Source organism: Callospermophilus lateralis, chromosome 3 (assembly GCF_048772815.1).
Source record: "Callospermophilus lateralis isolate mCalLat2 chromosome 3, mCalLat2.hap1, whole genome shotgun sequence".
Lineage (NCBI taxonomy): Eukaryota > Metazoa > Chordata > Mammalia > Rodentia > Sciuridae > Callospermophilus > Callospermophilus lateralis.
The window spans coordinates 28772403-28795311 of NC_135307.1; the positions used below are offsets into that span (position 1 = coordinate 28772403).

Sequence of the window (22909 nt, forward strand, 5' to 3'; positions counted from 1 at the left end):
GTATTTGTCTTTGGTGTTCTGCAGTTTCATTATGATGTATTAGTATAGATTTGTTTTCATTTCTTTCTTGAGATTCATCTGCTTCTTCACTGTGGAAAGTGTACATCATTGTTGCTTCCAATATTGCTGCTCCGCACCCCTTGCCCCCACTCCTGTAAGAAATCTGCTGGATCTTATCTGTGTAGTCTCCATGTTTCAGACTCTTTCACATTTCCCATTGCTTTATCTCGAGTACATTCTGGGAAATTTCCTTGTATGTCTTCCAGTGAACTGAAGTCTGTCTTCATTGCTTTTTAATTATATATTTATACACTGAGTCTTTTTACTTCAACTACTATTTTTTTTTTTTATTTCCAGAAGTTTTGTTTGGTTCTTTTTTCAAATCTGCTTGTTATTTTTTCCTTATGATTTTCTATTCCTTTTTCTCTAGCACTTTCTATTTGGAGTACAGGCAGATCAGTCCATTTGCCTATTAATCTGAGTAACTTCACTGATCTCTAAAATAAAAAGTAGAAAATAGATTTAGTGGCTAAATTCTGTGATAGGTTAATCTGGAGGAGATCTGAGGCAGAGAGAGCCATTGAGGGGCGATTGCACTTGGTCAAATAGGAGAGGATGAGGATTTGATTAAGTCAGCCAATGGAAAGGAGGGAGATATTTGAGAGACCTAATTTGGTAGGTAGAATCAATAAGACCTGGTGATGAAGGAGAAAACATATTACCAGGGATTCCAAGGGTTCTAACCTGAGGACAGAAGTATGGAGGTGTCATCAACAGACACAGGAATAGAGAAGGGAAGCACATCTGGCCAGGAGTTGGGTTATGATCTTGGTGTGGACACACTGAATGTGACTTCAGGGGACACCCAGCGGGTGGGCTGACCTACAGAGCTAGCACTTGGAAGAGAAATATGGGCTGTAGTCAAGAGCTTGTATATTTTGGCAATATCAGAGACTGGAGAAGGGTCTAGAGAAAGGAAGTGATTGTCCAGGGAGAACTGGAAGAGCAAAAAATGGAGAGAGCAAAAGGAACACCAGCATCACAGTGTGTATGTTTGGCAAGGGTCTGGAAAGTGATTGCTGAAAAGAGATGGATGAAAATGTCTAAGGAAGGAAGAAATCCAGAAAAAGTAACATTGCCAAAATGAAGAGAAGTTGTAAGCAAGAAGAGACGATAACTGGCTATAAAACAAAGCCTGAGAAGTTGGGTTTAGCTGTCTTGAGGACAGTGGTCATCTTGTAGAATCCCCTCTTGAGGATGAAGTGAGGCAGAAGACAGAATGGGGGACAGGAGTGAACAAAAGGAAAGGAATGAGGCAGGTAGACTGTTCTTCCATCAGCTTTGGCTAGACAGATGAAGAGAGATGTGGGACAACTAACCGTTAGGGAAGGTCAAGAAGTGGAAGGCAGGACAGAGGGCTGAGGAAGGAGTTTTATTTAAGATGGGAGAGACACAAGTGTGATTAGGCTACAGGTGAGAGGACGTACAAGAGCAGTTTGTGGACTACCTGGATCCTACCCTTCCCACAGTTGCCTTTTGATCTGGCAAACTTTGCTTTGCTCTCAGCAGACCTCTTTTCTCCACAGAGCTCATTTCCAAATTGTCTTAAATCCAAAAGATAGGATCTGTTAGAATCTTGTATTGTAATTCAACCCCTAAAAATGTAACTGGAAAATTATAATAAAAACTTTTCTTAGAGTGACTTCAAAGACTACTTTTACAGAGTTTACTTCAAATTGAAACAAAGCTTACAGTTTCAGATAATCAAGATTTTCTGAAATCTGATCAGACTGATCAAGAGAGATTTTGTTGATTCTGGAAGAAGCTGGAACAGTTTGGTGTTTTGAGGTGGTAACTCTTTGAATCCTAGCAGTTGAAAGAACATTTAATACATCCTTCTATAATGCTCTGTATTCCAGTCTGCTGAATGAGCTTTTAAACATTATTTAAATTATACCGTATTACTTGAACCATTGAAATGGGAAATAAGCTGAGAATTAGACCCTTCTTCCCCTCATCAGACTTACAAATTGATGTTTTACAGACTCAGATATATATACACAAAAGAGAACAGTAAAGAAATTAGGTTTGATTTCCATCCATACCAAGTTTTGTTAGTAAATGGGTGTTTCATCTTTCTATTTAGGTTTGTTTGGGAAAATATGTGGTTCATATATAGTATTTATCACGTGGCTCTTGGTAACGGTGCTCATTTATAAATTTGGCCAACTAGAATATATAGGAAAGAGAGAAGAGAGTGTTCTGAGTTTGATTTAAAAAGAAAATCACCCTGTTGTAATCTTAGGAAGATGATTTTTACATTGTCATTTCCATGAGTAAAGAAATCTAGTTTTCTTATAAAGAAATCATTAAATGTGCTGAATCCCCCAACAATTTTCTTTCCTCGAGAGGTTAAACAAATTGGTACCATTAAATAATGCTGGGTTTGAATTTCTTTAAAGTTCTTTTGTAGTATCTATGGATACTTAACTGTTGAAAAGGTCACCCCAGGGGCAGATATCCAGGAGAGGAGAAACTTCTTTAGAAAAAGAGCATGTTGACATGAAGGGAATTGTTCCCAAAAAAGACTGTGGGAAGTAAATTTATTTCTGCTTGTAATATCTAATATCTAAACATATCTAAACAAGTGCACAGTGTGTTGATGATTTTTGTGTATTTATTCTCATCTTGTGTGTAACATTACACTTGTTCTGGCCAAGATTACACATACAAATAGACAGTCTTACAACAAAATAAATCTGTACCTAAGTGCTGTATTGCTGGAACTCTCTTCTTTAGGAGGCATATCTTAAAGGAGAAAATTGGAATAACCTGTAAATACTGGAGGGCTGGTACAATATAACAGTGGACTAATGCCTGGTTTCCTTTTTTGATTTGTAGGAATTTGTTCAAGAACAAGTGGAGGTAAGCTTTTCTCTCGAGGTTTCACACAGAGTGCCACACATAAAAGGCTTCATTGTCTCATTTCCTTCTCATGTAATAACATAGCTGCAGGCTGGGGATGTGGCTCAAGCAGTAACATGTTCGCCTGGCATGCGTGCGGCCCGGGTTCGATCCTCAGCACCACATACAAACAAAGATGTTGTGTCCGCCGAAAACTAAAAAAAAAAAATAAATATTAAAAATTCTCTTTCTCTCTCTCTCTTAAAACAACAACAACAACAACAAAAACATAGCTGCTCCAGGCCACAGGAAGCATCCAGGGGTCTTTGCCACTGACCATACAGAAGGTGTTGGCCTCCCAAGCCTGCCATGGTAAGAGCCTCAACAGCCAGCTGTGGAGTCATTCAGTTGCTGAGCACTGGCCTCAGTGCAGTGACTGAAAAAGAAGCAGATGAATGTTTCTGCTTCTCCCCAGAATGTATGATTTAGATTTTAAAAAGAAAGAAAAACTGAGTACACAAAAGCAAAGCCTAAAAAATTTTACAAAGTGTGATGCCAACACTGACTTTCGTGAGCAGAGGAGTGACTTCTTTTAAATTAATGCATTACAATTATGCATAACAGTGGGATTTGTTGTTACATATTTGCACATGTGCTGGAGGAGTGACTGTTAGAGGAGGCGCAAATGGAGCTGAGTTTTGAATGAGCAGAGGGTGATGGATTCAGTTCATTTCCTGGAAGGGGGAGTTTACCACAGGGAGAAGAAGCAGGCTGTGCAAAGAACACCAAGAAATTGGGTTGGTAAGAGAGAGCAGAAGCCTAGGACACAGCAACCCCTTTAGACTTGATACAGAAGGCATTAGAGGCACATTAGAGGGTTCTTCAGTCAAATATAATGAAACATGGAATGGTATTGGAGATACTTACTTTAGGGATCATGACAGCTACAGAATCTCCTGTGACTATCATTTGACCTCAGTGAAGTCTCCAATCCACTGACCTTTTTATCCCTGTCCATCAGTCTTCTCTCTTCACCTCCTGTGATCCATCATTAATCTACCTCCTATAAATATCCTCCAGTCTTTTGCTCCTTTATCTTATCCTTGTTCCTCATAGCTACTCGATAATCAAATATCATTATTGCTATCTTCAAAACGTATCCTGAATCTGTCTCATTTGATCTGACTTCACTGTCCCCCCTTCACTCCCTCATTATTGCCCCTATTTGGGGTGGTATGTACAGGGGACTGAACCCAGAGGCACTCTACCACTGAGCTACTTCCCCAGCCGTTTTTGAGACAGGATTTTGCTAAGTTGCCCAGTCTGTCCTTGAACTTGTCTTCCTCCCTTGTCTCTAGGATCACAGGCATATACCACTTTTCAATGCTCTTGGTTCTCCACATCCAACTCTGGCTCTGCTTCAGGCTATTAATGCCCAGAGGAATCTTTTCAAAGCATCCCTCTAAGTATGCCATTCTTCTAACTGAAATATGATAATGACTACCCATTGTTCTTAGTATAAAAATTTTATTCTTTACTAAGGGTTTTCATAATCTGACCCCTGTCTACCTATTTAGTATCATCTCACATCACTGGGCTCCCCCTTGATCTTTACATTTCAGCCTGTTCCTTTGATTTTGTTCTTCCTGTGTGCTAAACTTGTGTCAGTCTCAGGGCCTTTGCACTTGCCTTTCCTCTGCCTGGAACCTCTTCTGCCCCTTCTTCAATCAGTTGTCTTTCTTAGTCCAAGGTCTCAGTTTAAATATCATTTTGACAAGGCAGCCTTCCCTGACTTCCTAAACTAGATTTGGTCTTCCTGTTATATACTCATATTCTATATTTTATAGTCTTAAATTATTGTGTAATTATTAATTTAATGTTCGTCTCATGTATTGACCATAAACTGCCCAAAAAGACTCCTAATACATGGTATATACTTAATAAATTTGGGGGTGGGGGCGGGACACCAGGGATTGAACTCAGGGGCATTGGACCACTGAGCCACATCCCCAGCCCTATTTTGTATTTTATTTAGATACAGGGTATCATTGAGTTGCTAAGCACCTCACCATTGCTGAGGCTCGCTTTGAACTCAAAATCCTCCTATCCTAGCCTCCCAAGCCACTGGGATTACAGGCATGTACCACCGCACCCAGCTTAATAAATATTTTTGACATTGAATTAATATAGGAACAAATGATGGGTTCTAATAATATGAAGGTTTATATTAGGAAGATTATTACAGAAATTAGAAAAAAGGAACAAATAAAACTGAGCATTGAAAGAAAACAATCGGAGATGGCTGTTGGATAACCCTTGCAGACAAGGTAACTTCAACTCCACAAACTCATAAGTAGGCAAAAATACTTCTTTTAGAAAAACCCTGAAAACAAAATCCTAACAAGGTAAGAAATGCCTCCTTTAGGAATTAGACAAACACTCCATAAGGAAAAGCTGATGGACAGGTCAGTTAGTCCTGAAGCCGTAAAGTTTCATCCCTGGCAGTTAGTGCCAATTCCAAGCAGTATGAAAGCCACATTAAAGAAGTCTAAGAAATGTTACTTTTTACAGATATTTGGTTCTGACCCAGGGTCAACATTGGTTTCCATGTACACTGTAACTTTCTGGTTTCTTTTTTGTTTAGGGGCCATCAAATTTAATGACAGCCTGAGCCTAGAAGAGAGCTATCGGCTTATTGAAGCTCTGTCATGGTGCCAGCTGCCGTTCCAGTGTGCTCACGGGAGACCTTCTATGCTGCCACTAGCTGACCTAGACCACTTGGAGCAGGAGAAACAGGTACACTAATGATTAGGAGGAGCAGGAAGGAGTAGTTTGTCTTTATTTTCCAGGTCCTGCTATCCAAGTGCAATCAGTTTTCATCCTTTCCAAAATGTGAGAGCTTGGAAAAACAAGCATTGGAGGTTTCATTTAAAGCCTTGTTCATTTCATCTTCCAGCTCAAATTCAAAATGGAACTTAGACTAAACTGTTAGATTATCTACATGATGGCTTTGTATTTTTAAGCTTAACTTCTATATAGATTTGTGTATCTTGAAATATGTGGGTTTGATAAGATGCAGAGGTTCTTGGAGGTAGAGAAGGTTGGTAGAAATACAGAAAGTTCACTATTGGTAGAATATAGCTGCAACATCCAGTTTCTTGATAGTATGTGCTAGAAATGGTGACCTGTGACTGTGGCTAGCCACTTCCAATGATGTCTTTTTTTAAAATATTTTTTTTAGATGTATAGACCTTTATTTTATTCATTTACTTATATGTGGTGCTGGGAATCAAACCCAGTGCCTCACACATGCTAAGCAAGCGTTCTACCACTGAGCCACAGCTTCAGCCCTAGCCCCTCCAATGATGTCTTGAGTTGTGGCTGAGGATCATTATCAGGCTGGGAACAAGGCTTTAGGAGATCTCTACATTGCTGTGACCCTGGCTACCTAGCAGCCATGGAAAATGATGTGGATAATGCAATCAAGGCACAGAGTGAATTAAGAACAAATTAAGAACACAAATTAAGAACATTTTCTATCCCTATTATAATCTTCTTCCCCAGCCCTGGGGATTGAATTCAGGGGAACTGAGCTATATCCCCAGCCCTGTTTTTTAAATTATTGTTTTTATTTTGGACAGAGTCTCAATAAGTTGCCAAAGCTGTCCTGAAACTTATGATTCTCCTGCCTCAGCCCCTGGGATTACAGTTGTGCATCAGGGCACTTAGCTCTATTCTTGTTATAATCTTTTTTTAAATTACTTTTTTATTTTTTTAGTTGTTGATGGACACAACACCTTGCTTTTTTTATTTATTTTTATGTGGTGCTGAGGATCAAACCAAGTGCCTTACATGTGCAAGGCAAGTGCTCTACTGCTGAACTACAACCCCAGCCCCACTTATTTATTTATTTTGGTGCTGAGGATTGAACCCAGGGCCTTGTACATGCAAGGCAAGCATTCTACCAACTGAGCTCTATATCCCCAGCCTCTTATTATAATCTTAAATGAAAAATAGAACATGAGCAAATAGTTACGTCCATGTTGCTGCTTTCCAAAATCTTTTATTTTTCCTGCTAAAGGTTATAAAGGCTCTTCTTTTTTCCTGACTCAGCCAGTTGATTTTACTCCATTTTACTCTTTGTTTCATATAATAAAGAAAAATGAAAAAAAGTTTTGTCCCCATTGGTGAAAAGATAAGAATCTAGATTTAAAGTTTGCAGTCCCAATATCCTATGGAACTCTATAATCTTTGTCCGGAAACTAGAATTCTAAACAGATTTGAAGAACTGTAATTTTCAAATACTTTCATGCTACTAGACTTTTCATATTGCTAATTGGAATTATTCTTTGTTCCACAGGTTAAACCCAATCTTGCTAATCTTCGGAAAAGGGCTGAGGCGTGGCGTCTCTTTGGAAAAGCAAAAGGCTGTGATGCAAGGCAAAGCCTGCAGTCTGTGTCTTCTTGTGAGCCCCCTTGAGAATGGACCTTTGGATCCATGAGGAACCCAAGGGCTTAAAGGATGCTAACTGCCTCTGAGCAGAGAGCATGAGCCGTAGTTAGCGGTGCAACCATGGCTGAGTCCCCCTGGTGCCTGGAGAGGACCCTCACATCAGTCCTGTGATGCAGGTGGGCCCTCTGGCTGAAGAGTCAGGTGGAATCAAGCCTAAAAACAGTTCATTGATTTGCATCCAGGCACAGTACTGTTTGTAACTTACTTAAGTGATGAAATTTAGTGATTAATTATTTGACTGGTGAGTTAGCTTGTGTTTGAAAGATGTGGTTTTTCTTTTTGTGTAATTTATTTTCAGTCTCCAAATATGCATTTATGAAATTGAGCTGATGCTAAACTCCTACAGCTAGTCCTACTCAGCCTTCCTCCACTGCCCCCTGGTTTCTCCGTTAGTCCCTCCTTTCCTTCAGTCTTCACTTCCCTTCGCTGCTTTTTAATATTCTAAATCAGAGATTTACAGTTTCTCTACTCTCAGTAAATCCCTTCCTGAAGTCATCCATCAGAACTATAGTCAAGGGCTGGGGATGTAGCTCAGGGGAAGGTGCTTGCTTAGCATGTGTAAGGCCCTGGTTTCAATCCCTAGTATGGCAAAACAGGCAAAAAAAAAAAAAAAGGAGCTTTTAATAAAATTATTTTATGGATTAAAAAATAAAGAGAAACATGGAAAAAGAATAGAGAAAAGTTTGAAGTTCTGTTCCTGGTTTTTTGTTAGTTTTTTTTAATTGCATTTTGAAAACTCAGAGAATGTTCATATTCTAAACCAGTAACATTATAAAAATGCTATGAGCTTGTTTTTTAAAATATAATTTTTCTGTGCTTCATAAAGTGTTTCTTTATGTGAAAGCAATTGTTATATCAAATGCAGCATTTATTATTTCAATCTTACATGACATAGTCCACACTTTTTTCCCTCAGGAGACAAGGGATCTTTTGGTCCCTTTTAAATTGTGTCTTGGTTTTATTATTATGCCTATCCAATGGCCTTATGATTTTACTTGGGACTAAGACTAATCTTTCTACAAATGCTTGTTATTCCACTCTTAAATTTGTATTTCCTCTACCCTTTCAGGTGACTTGATTTGTGGTTAATAGGACTCAACTAGTAAAAAAAGCAAAAAACCAGCTGGTTAGAGTTTATTGCATCTGGGACACTGTACAATTAGTAAGATGTTGCAACAAGGATTTTCCCTTCAGTATTTCCTGAGCAGCCTGCTCAAATTAGCCTTTATATCAGTGAAATAATTTTTCTCATTTTTTAATGCAGTAAACAAATGTGTGTTCATGGAAGAAAGTTTATTTTGCCAACAACACTAGGGTGAATCCTGGTAATGAAAGTATTGCCTTCATTGGCTTGGGCCTCAAGGCAGGTGCAAGGAAGCTTTTATTCATTTTCAAGGGTTTCCTTATAGAGTTATATAATTGGAAACCCTGAAGAATGGACACCACTATCTACAAATGGCCTTCATTGTACTGTATAAGAGGGGGTTTCATAAAATTGGAACTATGACCTTAGAAAGGAGGGTATTTCGGAGGACTTGCAAGGCTGTAGGTCCAGAGGGGGGAGACATGGCCTTGAGCTTCAACCTCACTTACCAGAACGGTGTGAAGGCCACCTGTCCCAAGAATTTGAAAAATCTTTTTAGGTCAGAGCAATTTGTGAGATTGAAAAACTGTTACCTCTTATTATTTTGTTGGGGGGGTGGGTACCGGGGATTAAACTCACCCACTGAGCCACATTCCCAGCCCTATTTTGTATTTTATTTAGAGACAGGGTCTCACTGAGTTGTTTAGCACTCACTTTTGCTGAGGCTGGCTTTGAACCTGGAATCCTGTCTCAGCCCGCCAAGCCACTGGGATTATAGACGTGCCCCACCGTGCCCAGCAATTACCTCTTATTAAGATTATGAGGGAGGCGTTCAGAAGGTTTTGCTGTATGTTTCTTAATAGTAGCAGAGGATTAGAAAAAGTTCTCTATAAATTATGTAACTAGTCTTCCTGGCTAGCCTGACTCGAGCAATATAAGAGATAGCCTATTTTAATTTATAAGCTCAGTAGCATGCATCGGCATAAAAACAGCCTATTAACTAAAAATATTATTTTATATTAGGATTAGAACCCAGGACCTCACACCTGTAAGCAAACACTCTACTACCAATTCACATCCTCAGCCCTTTTTATTTGTTAAAACAGGGTCTCAGTAAGTTACTCCAGCTGACCTTGAACTTGGGATCATCCTGCCTGGGATTTTAGGGCACCACCATTCCAATAAATTATTTTTATTGCCTGTTGGGTTTTATTTTTTTCTATTTTGTTTTAACTCAAATGCCAAAGGAACAGAGATGCATTAAATTTTCTAACACATGATAGTAACTATGGTACTTAAGGTTTATAAAATAACTTTTCATATACTTAATCTCATTTGAATTTATTGATAACCTTTGAGATAAGGTGGTATTATTCTTTCCATTTTACGGAGGGGGATTTGTCTAAGATCACACAGTTAGTAAATGAGAAAGCCAAAAGAGGCATCCCAGTTTTCTGACCTTAGTAACAATAAGAACAATAGTTAGCATTTACTGGGACTTGCATACTTAGTGCTTTGTATACACTACTTTTTTCTTTTATTTTTTTTGTGTATGTAGTGCTGGGAGTTGAACCCAGGGCCCCAGGCACACTGTGTGTGCTACTACTGAGCTACACCCCCAGCCCTGCATACACTATTTCTAATGCTTACCATAGTCCTCTTGAAGACTATTCTCCCATTTTTATAGCAAAATTCGGAGGCTCAAAGACATTGACCAGTTTGCTAAGGACTTAGCTAAGTAAAAAAGCCAAAGTGCAGACCCAGGCCTGTGTGACTTCAAATTACAAACTCCTACCCATTATTACCCCATGGTGTCCCCATGCAATGCATTTTTAATTTATTAAAAATAAATTAAATTAGGGGCTGGGGTTATGGTTCAGCATTAGAGCGCTCTCCTCGCACCTGCAAGGCCCTGGGTTCGATCCTCAGCACCACAAGTAAATAAATAAAATAATTTGTTAAAAAAGAAAAAAAAGAATTCATTAGGTCTGGGGTTGTAGCTCATTGGTAGAGCGCTTGCCTAGCACATGTGAGGCACTGGATTCAATCCTTAACACCACATAAAAATAGGTAAATAAAATAAAGGTATTGCGTCCATCTACAATTAAAAATTTAAAAATTCATTAATTTGTCAACTTAGTGGTTTGACCATAGATTATATTCTGGTTGGTAGAGGCATTAGTAACTTCAGAGTAAAACTTGAGAGAAGAGGTGTGAAATGTGGCCATTATTGAAAGTTCCTTTTTCGGTAATGTTCATCAAAATTTATTGAGAAATAAAGGTGCATATAGCTGTCTCTGCCTTCAAGAGTCTTAGCTTTAGTCAGAGACAGAGAAGGAAACTCAGAATGGAATATGGTGACTTCCTCCAGATTTAGGTATCACAGCTAGCTCTTTGTTATTGGGACAGAAGACTGTAACTGGCTGCAGGAGCTAGGATCAGAACCCTTTAAAGGAGGCTAGAATGTGGAGAATGGGAAGGACTCAGGCAAGGATAGAACTGAGCTCAGGTCTGGAGCTCAAGGAGCAGCAAGAATGGAGAGGCTGTAGCAAGTGGGCATCACTTGACAAAACCAAGGCAAACAAAAAGGGCAGAGCCAGAGGGAGCCCAAGTTCAAGTTCTAGAGATATATGCCAGTTGAGGAAGCCAAACCAAGAAGAGCAGATGTGGTTGGGCAGCCCCTAGAGAACCCAGAACAGTGCAGCAAAACTTCCAGTGCTGGCCATGCTCAACTCACTGAATAGAGGAAGAGCAGTTTCTGGCACAAAGAAACATATTCTCACTGCCTGCTTTCCACCTGAAGTGCCACCCATCTCATCAAACACTTAACCAATGCAGGCTCACAGAGAGAACTCATGGGCATGTTTGCCACCATATTTCATGCCTATTTTCACCCTTTTTGGCAGATTTGCTCATCAATAGTGAGATAGCAAAGAGGTGGAGCTAGAGAAGAAAAGAAGGAAGTCTGAGAAAATCAAATGCACATAATCTGCACCTTACCCTTCTTTCCTTCTACCCCTCTTTTTATTCATTGGTTCATCATTTAGCAAACAAGTAGTAAGTCACTTCAAAGTGTATTGCTTCAGAAGTCATAGGGCATTTAAAGAAGAGGTTACAAGGAGCTGCAATTGTAGCTCAGTGGTAAGAGTGCTTGCCTAGCATGTGTGAGGCACTGGGTCCGATTCTCAGCACCACATACAAATAAATGAACAAAATAAAGGTCCATCAATGTCTAAAAAATATTAAATGGAGAAAAAGAGGTTATGATTTAGGGTTTTTCTAACCTTTTTTTTTTCTTTTTGTTTTTTTAAAGAGAGAGAGAATTTTTAATATCTATTTTTTAGTTTTCGGCAGACACAACATCTTTGTATGTTGTACTGAGGATTGAACCCAGGCCACACGCATGCCCAGGCAAGCGCGCTACCGCCTGAGCCACATCCCCAGCCCCTTTCTAACCTTCTTGATCCCATGCCCATTTGTTACAGTGTACTCAGTCTCATCCAGAGACCTCTCCTGAAGTTCAGGTGACCTAATCATTGATGTGGGATCTAAGTGTCTTACCTGTGAACAAACTGAGCCAGTGAGCTAGTGTGACTTGAGCAGCAATCTGAAGGAGACTTGGCCAGCCTTGCCTGACCTTGGCCTTGCAACATACTGTTTACTACAAAGACAAGGAATGGCCAGTGATGCCCCTCCAACTCCTGCCCCCCAAAAGCAATTTGGAGTTAGCTCTGATGTTCGGAAGATTGTTGTTAATCAACATTGCAGTAGCTTTCTTTTAGTGCAGAATAATATATATAAATTAGGAATTGTAGGAATCAAGTTTTTGTGTTTTCACCACTGAGTAGCTTCTTTCTTCTGTAGGCAGGTCTTAATTCTAAATGTAACATGCCTGGGGTGGTGGGGAGGGGGACGTGTCACCACCTAAAGGATCCTTCTCTTTAGCACAGTATTTAATAACAACATCATACGGTTGCCATTTCAAGTGCAGCAAAGTTCAAAGGCTACCTTCCATTGTGTGAGTGATGTGCAGAGACTGAACACTCAGACTCTTTACTAAATGCTTAGCCATTGCACAATATCCTGGAACAGCAATTTGGCAAATGAAAGAATAAGGGCTGGGGATGTAGCTCAATGATAGAGTACTTGCCTACCGTGTGGAAGGCCCTGTGTTCAAATCCTCAGTACCACACACACACACACAAAAAAAAGAGAGAAGTAGGCCAGATAAAAAACACTTCCAAATATCATATTCTTTTTTTTTTTTTTTTTTTGGTCAGGGAGGTGTAGGTCTATAGAGGGAGTTTTTGCAAAGACCAGGTAGACAGTATGTGACCTTTACAATAATGGTCTTGTACTATATGTACTAAGCAGTTCCGATGTACTGAGTTCTACATTTATAGTGTTGCAGAGCCACTTAACAGTGATGACCCATGTGACTAGTGGCTTTCATTAAACCAAAGACTGTCACAATGGATTGCTCTGAGAAAGGGTTTTGAAGCACATTTCTGAAATGTACAATCCTATGGGTCCCGGCAATCTTTCTTTGAGGTATCACTTTACACTTAAGTTTTTCTTGGTAGAGTATTTTTCAAAGACTTCTCTTCTGAGGCTAAATTTAGGAATTTCTATTCCTTATTCGAGTTCCAAGAACTGTGCCTTTCCTGCCCTCCGCCCAACTTGGAAGATAGAAACCGTGGGAAAGAGCGTCTTTACAAACTGCATTTAGTTATCTAACTTGGTTTATTTAGCATATTCAGGAAGACTTTTGCATCCATGGAACCCTATTTGTGTTCATTCTCTTCAAGGGTTTTTTCCCTGGGTTCTGCAGGGTTGGGAGGAGGGCCAGGCCCAAGCTCTAGGTAGAGTTGATGTGGAAAGTTCAGATTAATTTTTCTCTTTCCAACATTTTCACCTCTTCAAATAGAAAAAGGAAGAAAGGGAAATAAGGAAACAAAGCGTTGTGGAAATTTATGTAATTGAGAGCATAAAGATCCGGAAGAATATGCATTCCTTAGTTCTGTTCTAGGCACTGAAGAGTTGGCCCGAGGAGACGGCTTCTAACCTTCATCCATCTCAGTCATGCCTGGGGAAGGATGTTAGTGCTAATTTTAGACACTGAGACTAAGATGCACAAAGAACAAGTATCATAAAGCATTTTTGGAGCCAGGAACAGATTTAAATTCCTTGACTCATTGCTGCTCTTCCTCCAAACCACACAATTGTACCCAAGTGAATTGCCGTTAGAATTGGTGCCTTTAGAGGAGACAATTGCTCATAATTAGTAGCCATAAGCCACTTCACTGAGAAAGCGTGGGGTCTTAGATGCTTGAAAGAATAATTGACAGAGGCTTGAGTGAGTCAAGCACTTCTGAGTCACACAGCTTTGGTAACCCAAGGCAGAGCCTGTCTACCAGAGCAGAAGCCTTTCCCTCATAACCTACTTCCAACCAGTGTTGACCCAAGTGTGGTTATCAAACCACCTTTCCAGATTTCTTAGGGGCGGGTTCCTAGGCTCTCTCCCTCCACCCAATCACTGCCACAAGAGGTAGTCCTATTTCAGAATGACTAGTTCCTAAAGATGGCAGATCATCTGGATCACTCAGAGTGATGTCTTAGTTTAAAACTATAAATCATATAATTTTCTTTTGTTTTAATGGAAGAAGGGTCATATTATGCATTTTGTCCTACAGCTTGGTTCCTTCCACCCCAGCTTGTTTTTAACTTACAGAATATTAAAACAAACTTCCATACAAATCTTCCCCCCACACACTTTTTTAAATCTTTTTTTAGTGCTGGGGATTGAACCCAGGGCCTTGTGCTTGTGAGAAGCACTCTACCAACTGAGCTATATCTCAGCCCCTCTAGCCCATCTTTAAAGGGTAACAACTCAACTGCCTACAGGGCCTAGACCAAGAGCATACACAAGCTAAGTGGGTTCAACAGGAAGTTTTCAATCCAGTGGAATCAGATGCTAATCCTGCCACTTAGGAATGTGGGTTAGGAGTTGCAAAATCTAAGTTTTCAAGAAAAACACGAAATCTGAATTTCTTAAATGGGCAATCTCCAGATTGTTCAGTATTGGTAACTAATTAAAATTAAGTGCTAGGTGAACCACCCAAAATGCTTTCAGTGCTCTCGAGCCACCCTTTTGAAACCTCTATTGCTTGTATACATAATGTCACACAGTGAAAATGTCATACTTATTTAACATTTCTTCTGTTGTTGAACATTTAGCCATGACATTACAAATGTGACACTGAACATTCTTGTAGGAGGTGCCACGCCATGTGACCAGCATTTTCCTTCCCTGATTGGTTGAGGCCCTATCGGTCACTTCCCATGATCAGGACACACCAAAGTGGCCCTAGATAGCAACCCAGATCTTGGAAGTCGTTAAATGTTTCAAAATGTGCCTTCATGCGTAGTCCTGCCTTCTTATACCCCCAGGGGTCAAATTACCTTACCTGTCCTTGTAACCTGCCCCCCTTGACCTTTTTTTGGATGGAAATAAATGAGAGTTCCCTAATAAAAGCCCACTCCCAAACATGCTAGCTCCCTCTCGCCAGCCTCTTGTAACATTCCTTGCTCTCCCATTTGGGGGGCTTGAGGCCAAGGGCAGAGGACCTGTCCCAGGGCTTGAATTAAAGGTAAATTGTGTGTCTGTGTTTTATTTGGTACCTTAGGAAATTCACTCAAGCGACCCTTAGTTGGCTGCCTGCGCTGGCCGGGGGCACATTCTTATCTTTGAGTGTTTGTACACACAATTCTAGAAGTGGAGGCTGCCTTTTAAAATGTTCTAATTTACGGTCCTAGTAACAGGACATTAAGAGGGTCCTTTTCTGGGAAGCTTTACAGTAACTCCCAAGGTTCCCCAAAGATCACATGCAGTAGGTCTGATAGGGAGCAAAATGGTGTATTTTTTTAAGCTCCCTGGTGATTCTGATAATCAGCAATCTTGGAACCACTGATTAGATTACTGAGGAGTTATTGGGGGCCAATTCCAGTGAATTATGAAAACTGTAAATACTTTCATTTGTACTTCTATGTTCAGACTTTCCCCTCTAACTACAGCCCTCTAAGATAACATGAAAATGGTTCTGCTGCTGCTATTTCAGTTCAGTCGGAGTTCAGGACAACAATCTTGGGAGCCTTCCAGTAGCTTTTATTGGCATAGCCTAGGAAAAGGTGTGGGAGCCATTTCTGAGCAAAAATTTGTATCCCAGCAAGGTAGTCAGTGTTATGTTTAACACACCACTGAACCAGAAAGTTGAAGTCCCTGAAACAGACACAGCCAGGCACTAAGAGGCTCCAAAATCAATAGGCAAAGCCCTGCTGCTCTTTTAAGACCTAAAAGGCAAGAGCCAGTCCTGGATGTGTGGCTTGTTCTGGGATGACTAAAAAGGCAGAAACAGGATCAAGTTTTTAAGGTTTACTCTGTCCACTCCCCCACTGCTAGGAGGATGCATTGTAGCAGCAGCACCGAGTCTCCTCTCCGCTGTGACTAAGCAGTTTGCTTAGAGTAAGTGGTGGTCATAAGACATGGTCATCAGGATGGTAGAGCTCACTCATCAGGCGATAGATGTACGATGGTGCGTTCCCACCGATGTTGGAGATAAACAGGGTAATGAGCTCAGGGGGAACGTAGTCAAACACAGGGCAGTGAACGCTGACCTTCTCCAGAATGTCCCCTGAAAGGCAATCACAACTGCTAAAGATAAAGCTGAGGCTCCTACTCTAAGAATTAAGTTGCATATGGAGCCTAGGCTCAATAATGCAGGCATGTAAATACCCAGGAAGGGAAGTTGTGGCAAAGTAAAAACTGGAAGACAGGATTCCAGACCATAATTCTCCGCGCTTAAAACTGCCCAATTCAAATTGGAGAGTTTGAATTAAAATTCAAACTTGAGATTGCAACCTTCAAAATCTGTTCTCTCCACCCCACCACATTATGATTTGTACTCTCCCTGATGCTCACAAATTTCCAGCCATATGGCCATCTTTTTCCAGATGGGGAAGTATATTACCAATCTCAGGCTCCTGTACCAGTGCCTAGAAAACCCTTGCCCTGATCTTCACATGGCAGGTTCTATTCATTCAGTACCTGGTGGCAACGTGATCTCATGAAGATCCTTGCCCAATCTCATTAGTACCTTAGCCACTTTCTAAGACATCCTTTTGTTTTCTTCCTAAAGTATCCCAGGACCTGACATTTCTTGTCTGTTGTTCACACAGAGTAAAAGCTCTGTGGAAACAGAGCCTTATTATTGTTATATCTGCCGTGCCTCATGACGGTGCTCAATACATATTTTTTAAAGAGTGGGTATTTAAATAAAGGGATGAAATTATTCAACTTCCAAAAATTAGGATACCACATATTGTGCTTTGTGCTTAGAGTGTTTTGGGCCAGCTTAACTGCTTAGGAGGCAGCAGGTTCATTGAGCAGAGAAAAAGACCCTGATATACCAGGGCATCCAGGCTATAGGTGAGTTTTACCAGTAGGAACATTCCAGAGCTTGCTCCTTTGGCAGTCACTTCACCAAAATGACTCCCTACGGCAAATGAACACAGGTAAAGTTTCCTACGCAATTGTTGCCTGTATTTCAAATCATGTGCAAAACCAAACCCAGTGCTCCAACCAACCATAGCCCCAAGAACTCAGCTAACACATACTAGTCTAAGAACAAATTAAAAGGACTAGCTCAGGTCCCTAAGCACTCTCAGCTGCTAAATATAAAGTCTTCACAAGAAGTATAATAAAAAAACACACCTTTCCAGTACTCAATCCTACTAACCACCCCAACCACAAAAAGACCAAAAACACACACACACACACTCCACTCTTCAGTACCTTCTGTGAAAGGCAGGACTTCTTCAGGAGCCACAAACTTGTGAAATGAATCTTCTTCATTGGGGAACTAGGAAGGAAAAAAAAAATTTAAAAAAGAGACCTAGCAATTCCACTCTTAATAAGTACCTAAGAGAAATGAAAATATATGCCCACACAGAAAACTTATATACAGATGCTTAAAGTAGCATTATTTAAAAAGCCAAAAGGAACCATCTCAAATGCCCATCCACAAATGAATGGATAAATTGTGGTGTACCCAATGGAATCTTTCCTTAAAAAGGAAATTCTGACATGCATTACAACACGGATGAATCTTGAAAACATTCTGCTAAGTGAAAGAAGTCAAATAAAATATCACATATTGTATGATTCCTTTGATATAAAAATATCCAAAATTGGCAAATCCATAGACAGAAAGCAGACTAGTGGTTAATAAAAGATGGGGAAAGAAGAGTAGGGAGCAATGACTTAATGGGTACAGGGTGTTTTTCTGGGATGACAAAATGTTGTAAAGCTAGAGAATGGTAATTGCACAATGCTGTGAATGTACTAAATGCCACTAAATTGTACATTTTAAAATGGCTAATTGTATGCTATGTGAATTTTATCTCAATTAAAAAATACAGAGACATATAAATAGGTTGTTTTCAAAGCAAATAGCTTTTATCACTGACAAAATGGCTCTTTACTTAGCAACTGCTTGTATTCAGGCCATAAAGACAGGCCTTTATGACAATGAGGAATAGGACCAATTCTATGACCCTACTTTAACCTGCTAGGCATTTTCAGAAATGACTGGGGCAATGGGGTGGGGGGTGGGGTGTTAATTGTATGCACAAGGCCTTTCCTTAGTCCATATTGTCCTGACATTACAATTTTGACTTCTAAAACTGGCAGGATATAACTATCAATTGTGCTTCCTGGATCAAGACTTCTGTGGCTCTTTCTATCCTCTACTGGGTCTAATCCATTGAGTAGAATGAGTAGGTTGAAAGCCAAGTTCAAGCCTACACTCAGGCTTCCTTCTTTCTATTGCCTACAAGCTAGAGACATACCTGTGGGGAAAGCTTGAACATGGGTGCACAGACAATGAGTGGTGTGAAATGGTGCTTTGCTGCCAGTGCCAAAGTATGGGTTCCTGCCACAGCTCGCAGCGCACCATTAGCCAGGATGGTCTTTGTGCCAATGATCACCTTTGGGACAAGAAGAAAAATGTAAGCCATCTTGGGGGCCATTGGCCACCACAGGGTGAATGCTCAGGCCTCCATCTTGGCACCCTGAGAAATCACAGACCAGCAGGTGGAAAGTGAGCCTAAGCTTAGTACTATAAAGTTCTGGCTTTCCCAAAGAAAGAATGAATGGAGCATGGAGCAGGAAACCGCAATGCCTTCTGCTCTCTGCCCTGTCTTTTCTGGAATCTATCTGCCATACCTCTCGAGAAGCCAGGAGTCTTCTGTATTTACCATCTACTATTGCCAAGTTCTTTTGAGCCTAGGGCAGAAACCCTGTAGCCAATCCCTAACAGCTGACACTCCTAGCTTGATTCTACTTCTATTTTTTCAATTCTTTAACCAAATTTAGATGCTACTCCAAGTGAAGAACAGCAATGCAGATAAAAAGGAAAGAAAGTTAATAGATTTAAAATGCCTAAGTATATACTTTCAAAGGGTTAACTAGAATCTTTCTTCTCTTACCATAAATATTAAGAGAAGGAAAAAATATCAGTATTTTAAAAATATAATCCTCATGAATTCAACAGTAACTTGAAAGATACCAACCTTGTTGACTCTTGACATAACAGCAAAAATGGCAGCATCAGTCATGACAGTAGTCTCAATACCTGCTTTGGACAAATTGACAGCCATTTCATGACCCTGCAATAGGAGGGAAAGGCTGATGCTGTGAGAGAAAGAAACAATGAAAAAGAGCTCTCAGATGTTCCTGGACTTGCGGAATGCTTTGCTATAGGCATATCCAGCAGCCAGTTTCCAAAAGATAACTCCCTTTTCTGCCTACGATGGGTATACTCTTATGAGCCACAGGAAAGCTAATAAATATATATTACTCCATAGCAGCACTAGAGTAGCCACAAAACTGGAAATACAACTTGCTTGCATAATGGAGCACAGCTGCCACAACAGCTCCTGGCTCATTCTTTTACAACATCCTGCATCCTTACATATTTATCTTTTTGAAACCTATTATTTACTTAAGGATTAAGTGAGATCAGTCCAAGCACCCATCATCCCCAAAGTAAATTACCCTCTTTTGATTCCTAAAAGAACAATTTATCTCTTCTTGGACCCAATAGTGTCACCCAACTTTCTTAAACTATAGATTGAAAATATTCACCAGATGAACAACTTGAAAATTCTGTTAATGTTTTATTTCCACCCATTCCTCCTTTATTCCCTCATTTTTCACTTTTCTTAGCAACTCTAACAGTCCCCCTACCTGGCAGAAAGGAGCACACTCTGCCACAATGACATGGAATTTCCTCTTTCGGGCAGCCTCTTTGAGGAAGGCTTCCACTGTTCTGGAGAAGCCAATGGTCATAATCACCTCATTGGAATGGATGTGCTCCAGAGCCTGGGCTGCAATGTTCTCCGTGGTGCCCTCTGCAAAAACATTTTTTTGTAAGGAAAATATGAAACCACTATGCCACATCACAGATATGACAACAGTATGACAAGGGATGTTTGCCCTTCACATAAACTGACAGAATCTAGTACCACAGGTTAATGGGCTTAAAATGAAATGTCACAATTTCTTAAAAGTTCCCCTCCTCTGGGATTTTCTACTTCCTAAGATCTTAGCCTGCATCCCTTTTCCAGCAGCATTCCTGCTCATCAACTTCCTCCCTGCCACAATGCTGGCTCTTACAATTGCTCTGAAGACAGTAAGCGCAGGTGAGAAACAGCAATCTGGGGAATATGAAAGTGCTGACTGTGAGGTAAACAGCTCCTTCCTAAAAGAACTCTTTCTCCAAAAGGTGGCCACAACAACCTCTACCTGAGAGAGGGAAGCAAGAGAAAAATGGAGAAGGAATTTGGAAGCAGCAGTTTGGGCCACAGGTAGAACCTAGTCTTTTTATCCTACGAGGAACTCTGTAATGAATATCTGTAGGTCTCCTGGATCACAGATACAAGGTATATATGTATGAAGAAAAAAATATATAAGAGAAAGTTTAGTAAGGGAGGGTGTAGCAAGTGTGGTTTTAGGAAGTTTATTTTCTTATGAAATAAAAATAAAGCCCTATCCTAATAGAGTCTTTGAGACAGAGGATTTGCAGCCTATAAAGGATTGGTCTGTCAGGAAAAGTAGGGAAGATTACTTTAGTCCTGCTGCCTATTCCACCCATTCCTAATCAAGGAACCAGAAGACGGGTCATCCTTCCCACCTCTGCTGATGAACGACTTCCAGGGGCTTGCTTCTGTTTTCTCATCCCTTGCGACCTGTTGGGTCCACCCAGTGTTCAGACATCTTACCCAGCTCCACGAGCAGCTCATTAATCGCCTCAATTATGTTGGACTGAAGTTGGGCATAATGGACGCTGAAATCCTCGCTCAGGCCTCCGGATGTCAAGAGTTTGTGCAGGGACTCCTGCTGATCGCTCTCGTCACTGCGTCCGTGCAGTCTACGGGGGCAACAAGATCCAAATGGGGAGGAGGTATAGTCAAGTAAGCAACAGGTGCTGCTCAGCAACAGTAGTTGCTCTAAGTGTTCAGAGAGCACATGCAAAAAGTGTCACTGCGTCCAACCCAGAGCCCAGGCCGTGAGCCTGACCTGCCATACTCCTCCCGGATGATCTTGAGCACTCTCCGCACCATGTTGCCCACGGTGGTCTCTGAGGGCTGCGCGGCCGTCATCCTCCGGCCCTCTCTGCGGATCAACTCCATCAGCTCCCCTACAGCCCGAGAGAGAGGGTGTGGGACAGAGCAGCTACAATGCTGCCTGGGTAACTTAGCCTAGGGATCGGGGTCGTGAACGAGGCAGGTCTGCCTCACCTGCGTTACTCCAGCGGTGGTCCGTGATGATCCGGCGCAGCAGCCCCAGGGTCTCCCGAGCCATGTGCTCCGAGCTGCGCTGCCCACCACCCCGCTTTAGGGTCTCTACAAAGCTCTCGATCCTCTCGGACAACTCCGAGCCCTTCGCCGCGGCTCCCGGCATCTCGGTGACAGGCTGAATCCACACCTGGAAGACCCAGGGTTGCACTTCCGGGGCAGGAAAGGTCAACTTCCGCTCCAAGAAGAAAACTTCAGTTTGAGAGAAGTAGGTACGCCCCTTTCATCTGCTTGGGCCAATCAGAGACGTGGAGCTCTGGTTGTTCGCTTTCCACGGTGCGCGTCGGCCGGAAGTGGCTTTTCTGAGGGCTCTGAAACTGAGCTGGGGTGACCGGTCCCTCCTGAAGAGGCGGTGTGGCTGGGGAAGGCTACTCTGCTGCTATGGTAACGGCAAGCCTCTGCGCTGGCTCGCAGCGACCCGAAGCCGCGCGGGAGAAGTCTCCGCCCTCCTTCCTGGCCCCGCAGCTCGTAGACTGTCTGGTGTCCTGAATCAAACGCTGCAAGTGGGCGTCCAGGGCCTGCTGCACCTTGGGAAGACGCCCCATTATAGTGTTGATTATTACATGGTACTGATTGCTCCCGTCTCCCTAATGGATTCAATCTCGCGAAGACGGGACCGTTATCTATTTTGCCTTTGTATTCCCGAAGCTTGGCACGTCTGATGGAAGAGAGAGGAATAGGGGGTGAAGAGAGTGCCCGTTTACAAGAATTTCATAATAGGGGAGCAAAGATGATGGCCTCCGATTTGGTAGACTTGCCGACCTACCCAGTATTAACAGCTACCATTTACTTCAGGCCTATCATGTAATGGGCACTTGTGTGTGAATTGACTCTTCTTCAGTCCGGTGAAATGGATATCTTACCCCATTTTACAAGGGAAACAGACCCACAATATTTAAGCAGTTAAGAAAGGGAGTAGTTCACACTTGTATCAGGTCTATCTGAACCCAAAATCTTAATAGGAATCTCTATTTTTTTTTTTTTCCTCCCTGTCCTGGGGATTGAATGCAGGGGCCTTTTACTATAGAGCTACATCTCCAGGATCTCGCTAAATTGCTGAGGCTGTCCTCGTACTTTTGCAGTATCCTCCAGCCTCAGCCTCCTGAGTCACTGGTATTACCCATATGCCGCCGCTCCCAGCTCGAATTATTTCCTTGAGATAAATTCCTCAAAGACAAGTCCTTAGGCATACACATTTTCAAGGCTTTGACAAATTAGGCATACACATTTTCAAGGCTTTGACTATTGACAAATTATCCTCCAGGAAGATTTTACCAGTATCAAAATCAGCCAGAGCTGAGCGCAGTGGCGTAAGCCCATAATCCCAGCGTCTTGGGAGACTGAGGCAGGAGGATCACAAGTTCAAAGCCAGCTTCAGCAAAGATGAGACACTGAGCAACTCAATAAACCCTGTCTCTAAAACAAAATACAAAATAGGGCTTCTAGGGATGTGAGTGCCCCTGAGTTAAATCCCGGTACCCCCGCCCCCCCAC

General features: G+C 41.5%; 2 protein-coding genes across 6 annotated transcripts in view; one reads left to right on the forward strand and one right to left on the reverse strand.

The window, feature by feature from the left end:
- The window catches only part of Mlh3 (mutL homolog 3), a 32332-nt gene extending 22311 nt beyond the window's left edge, over positions 1 to 10021 (forward strand). For 3 of the 4 annotated variants that reach the window (XM_076849843.2, XM_076849846.2, XM_076849845.2), the window contains 4 exons: positions 2902 to 2925; positions 3198 to 3276; positions 5549 to 5700; positions 7265 to 10021. In XM_076849843.2, coding sequence (XP_076705958.2) covers positions 2902 to 2925; positions 3198 to 3276; positions 5549 to 5700; positions 7265 to 7384 — 375 coding nt within the window. In that variant the 3' untranslated portion in view covers positions 7385 to 10021. The remainder of the gene's footprint in view (positions 1 to 2901; positions 2926 to 3197; positions 3277 to 5548; positions 5701 to 7264) is intronic. The other variant, XM_076849844.2, reaches the window with a different exon arrangement.
- Positions 2655 to 21566, reverse strand: Eif2b2 (eukaryotic translation initiation factor 2B subunit beta). 2 transcript variants are annotated; one of them, XM_076849848.2, is made up of 8 exons: positions 21360 to 21566; positions 21139 to 21259; positions 20841 to 20989; positions 19807 to 19970; positions 19131 to 19226; positions 18408 to 18545; positions 17353 to 17419; positions 2655 to 3119 (listed from the first exon to the last, which is right to left on the reverse strand). In XM_076849848.2, exons 1-8 carry the CDS (start codon positions 21520 to 21522, stop codon positions 3079 to 3081), a joined length of 939 nt encoding a protein of 312 aa, XP_076705963.1. In that variant the 5' UTR covers positions 21523 to 21566; the 3' UTR covers positions 2655 to 3078. The 2 variants fall into 2 exon arrangements, with proteins under 2 accessions (XP_076705963.1, XP_076705962.1); XM_076849847.2 differs by lacking the exon at positions 2655 to 3119 and adding an exon at positions 15919 to 16192.
- Positions 21567 to 22909: the final 1343 nt, after the last annotated feature.

Coding starts and splice junctions, on each gene's coding strand:
- Eif2b2 (XM_076849847.2), bottom strand. CDS start 21,522: ATGCCGGGAGCCGCGGCGAAGGGCTCGGAGTTGTCCGAGAGGATCGAG. Junction 19,971..20,840: donor TGAGCTGCTCGTGGAGCTGG/GTAAGATGTCTG, acceptor ATGTTTTTGCAG/AGGGCACCACGGAGAACATT. Junction 19,227..19,806: donor AGTGTGCTCCTTTCTGCCAG/GTAGGGGGACTG, acceptor CTCCTATTGCAG/GGTCATGAAATGGCTGTCAA.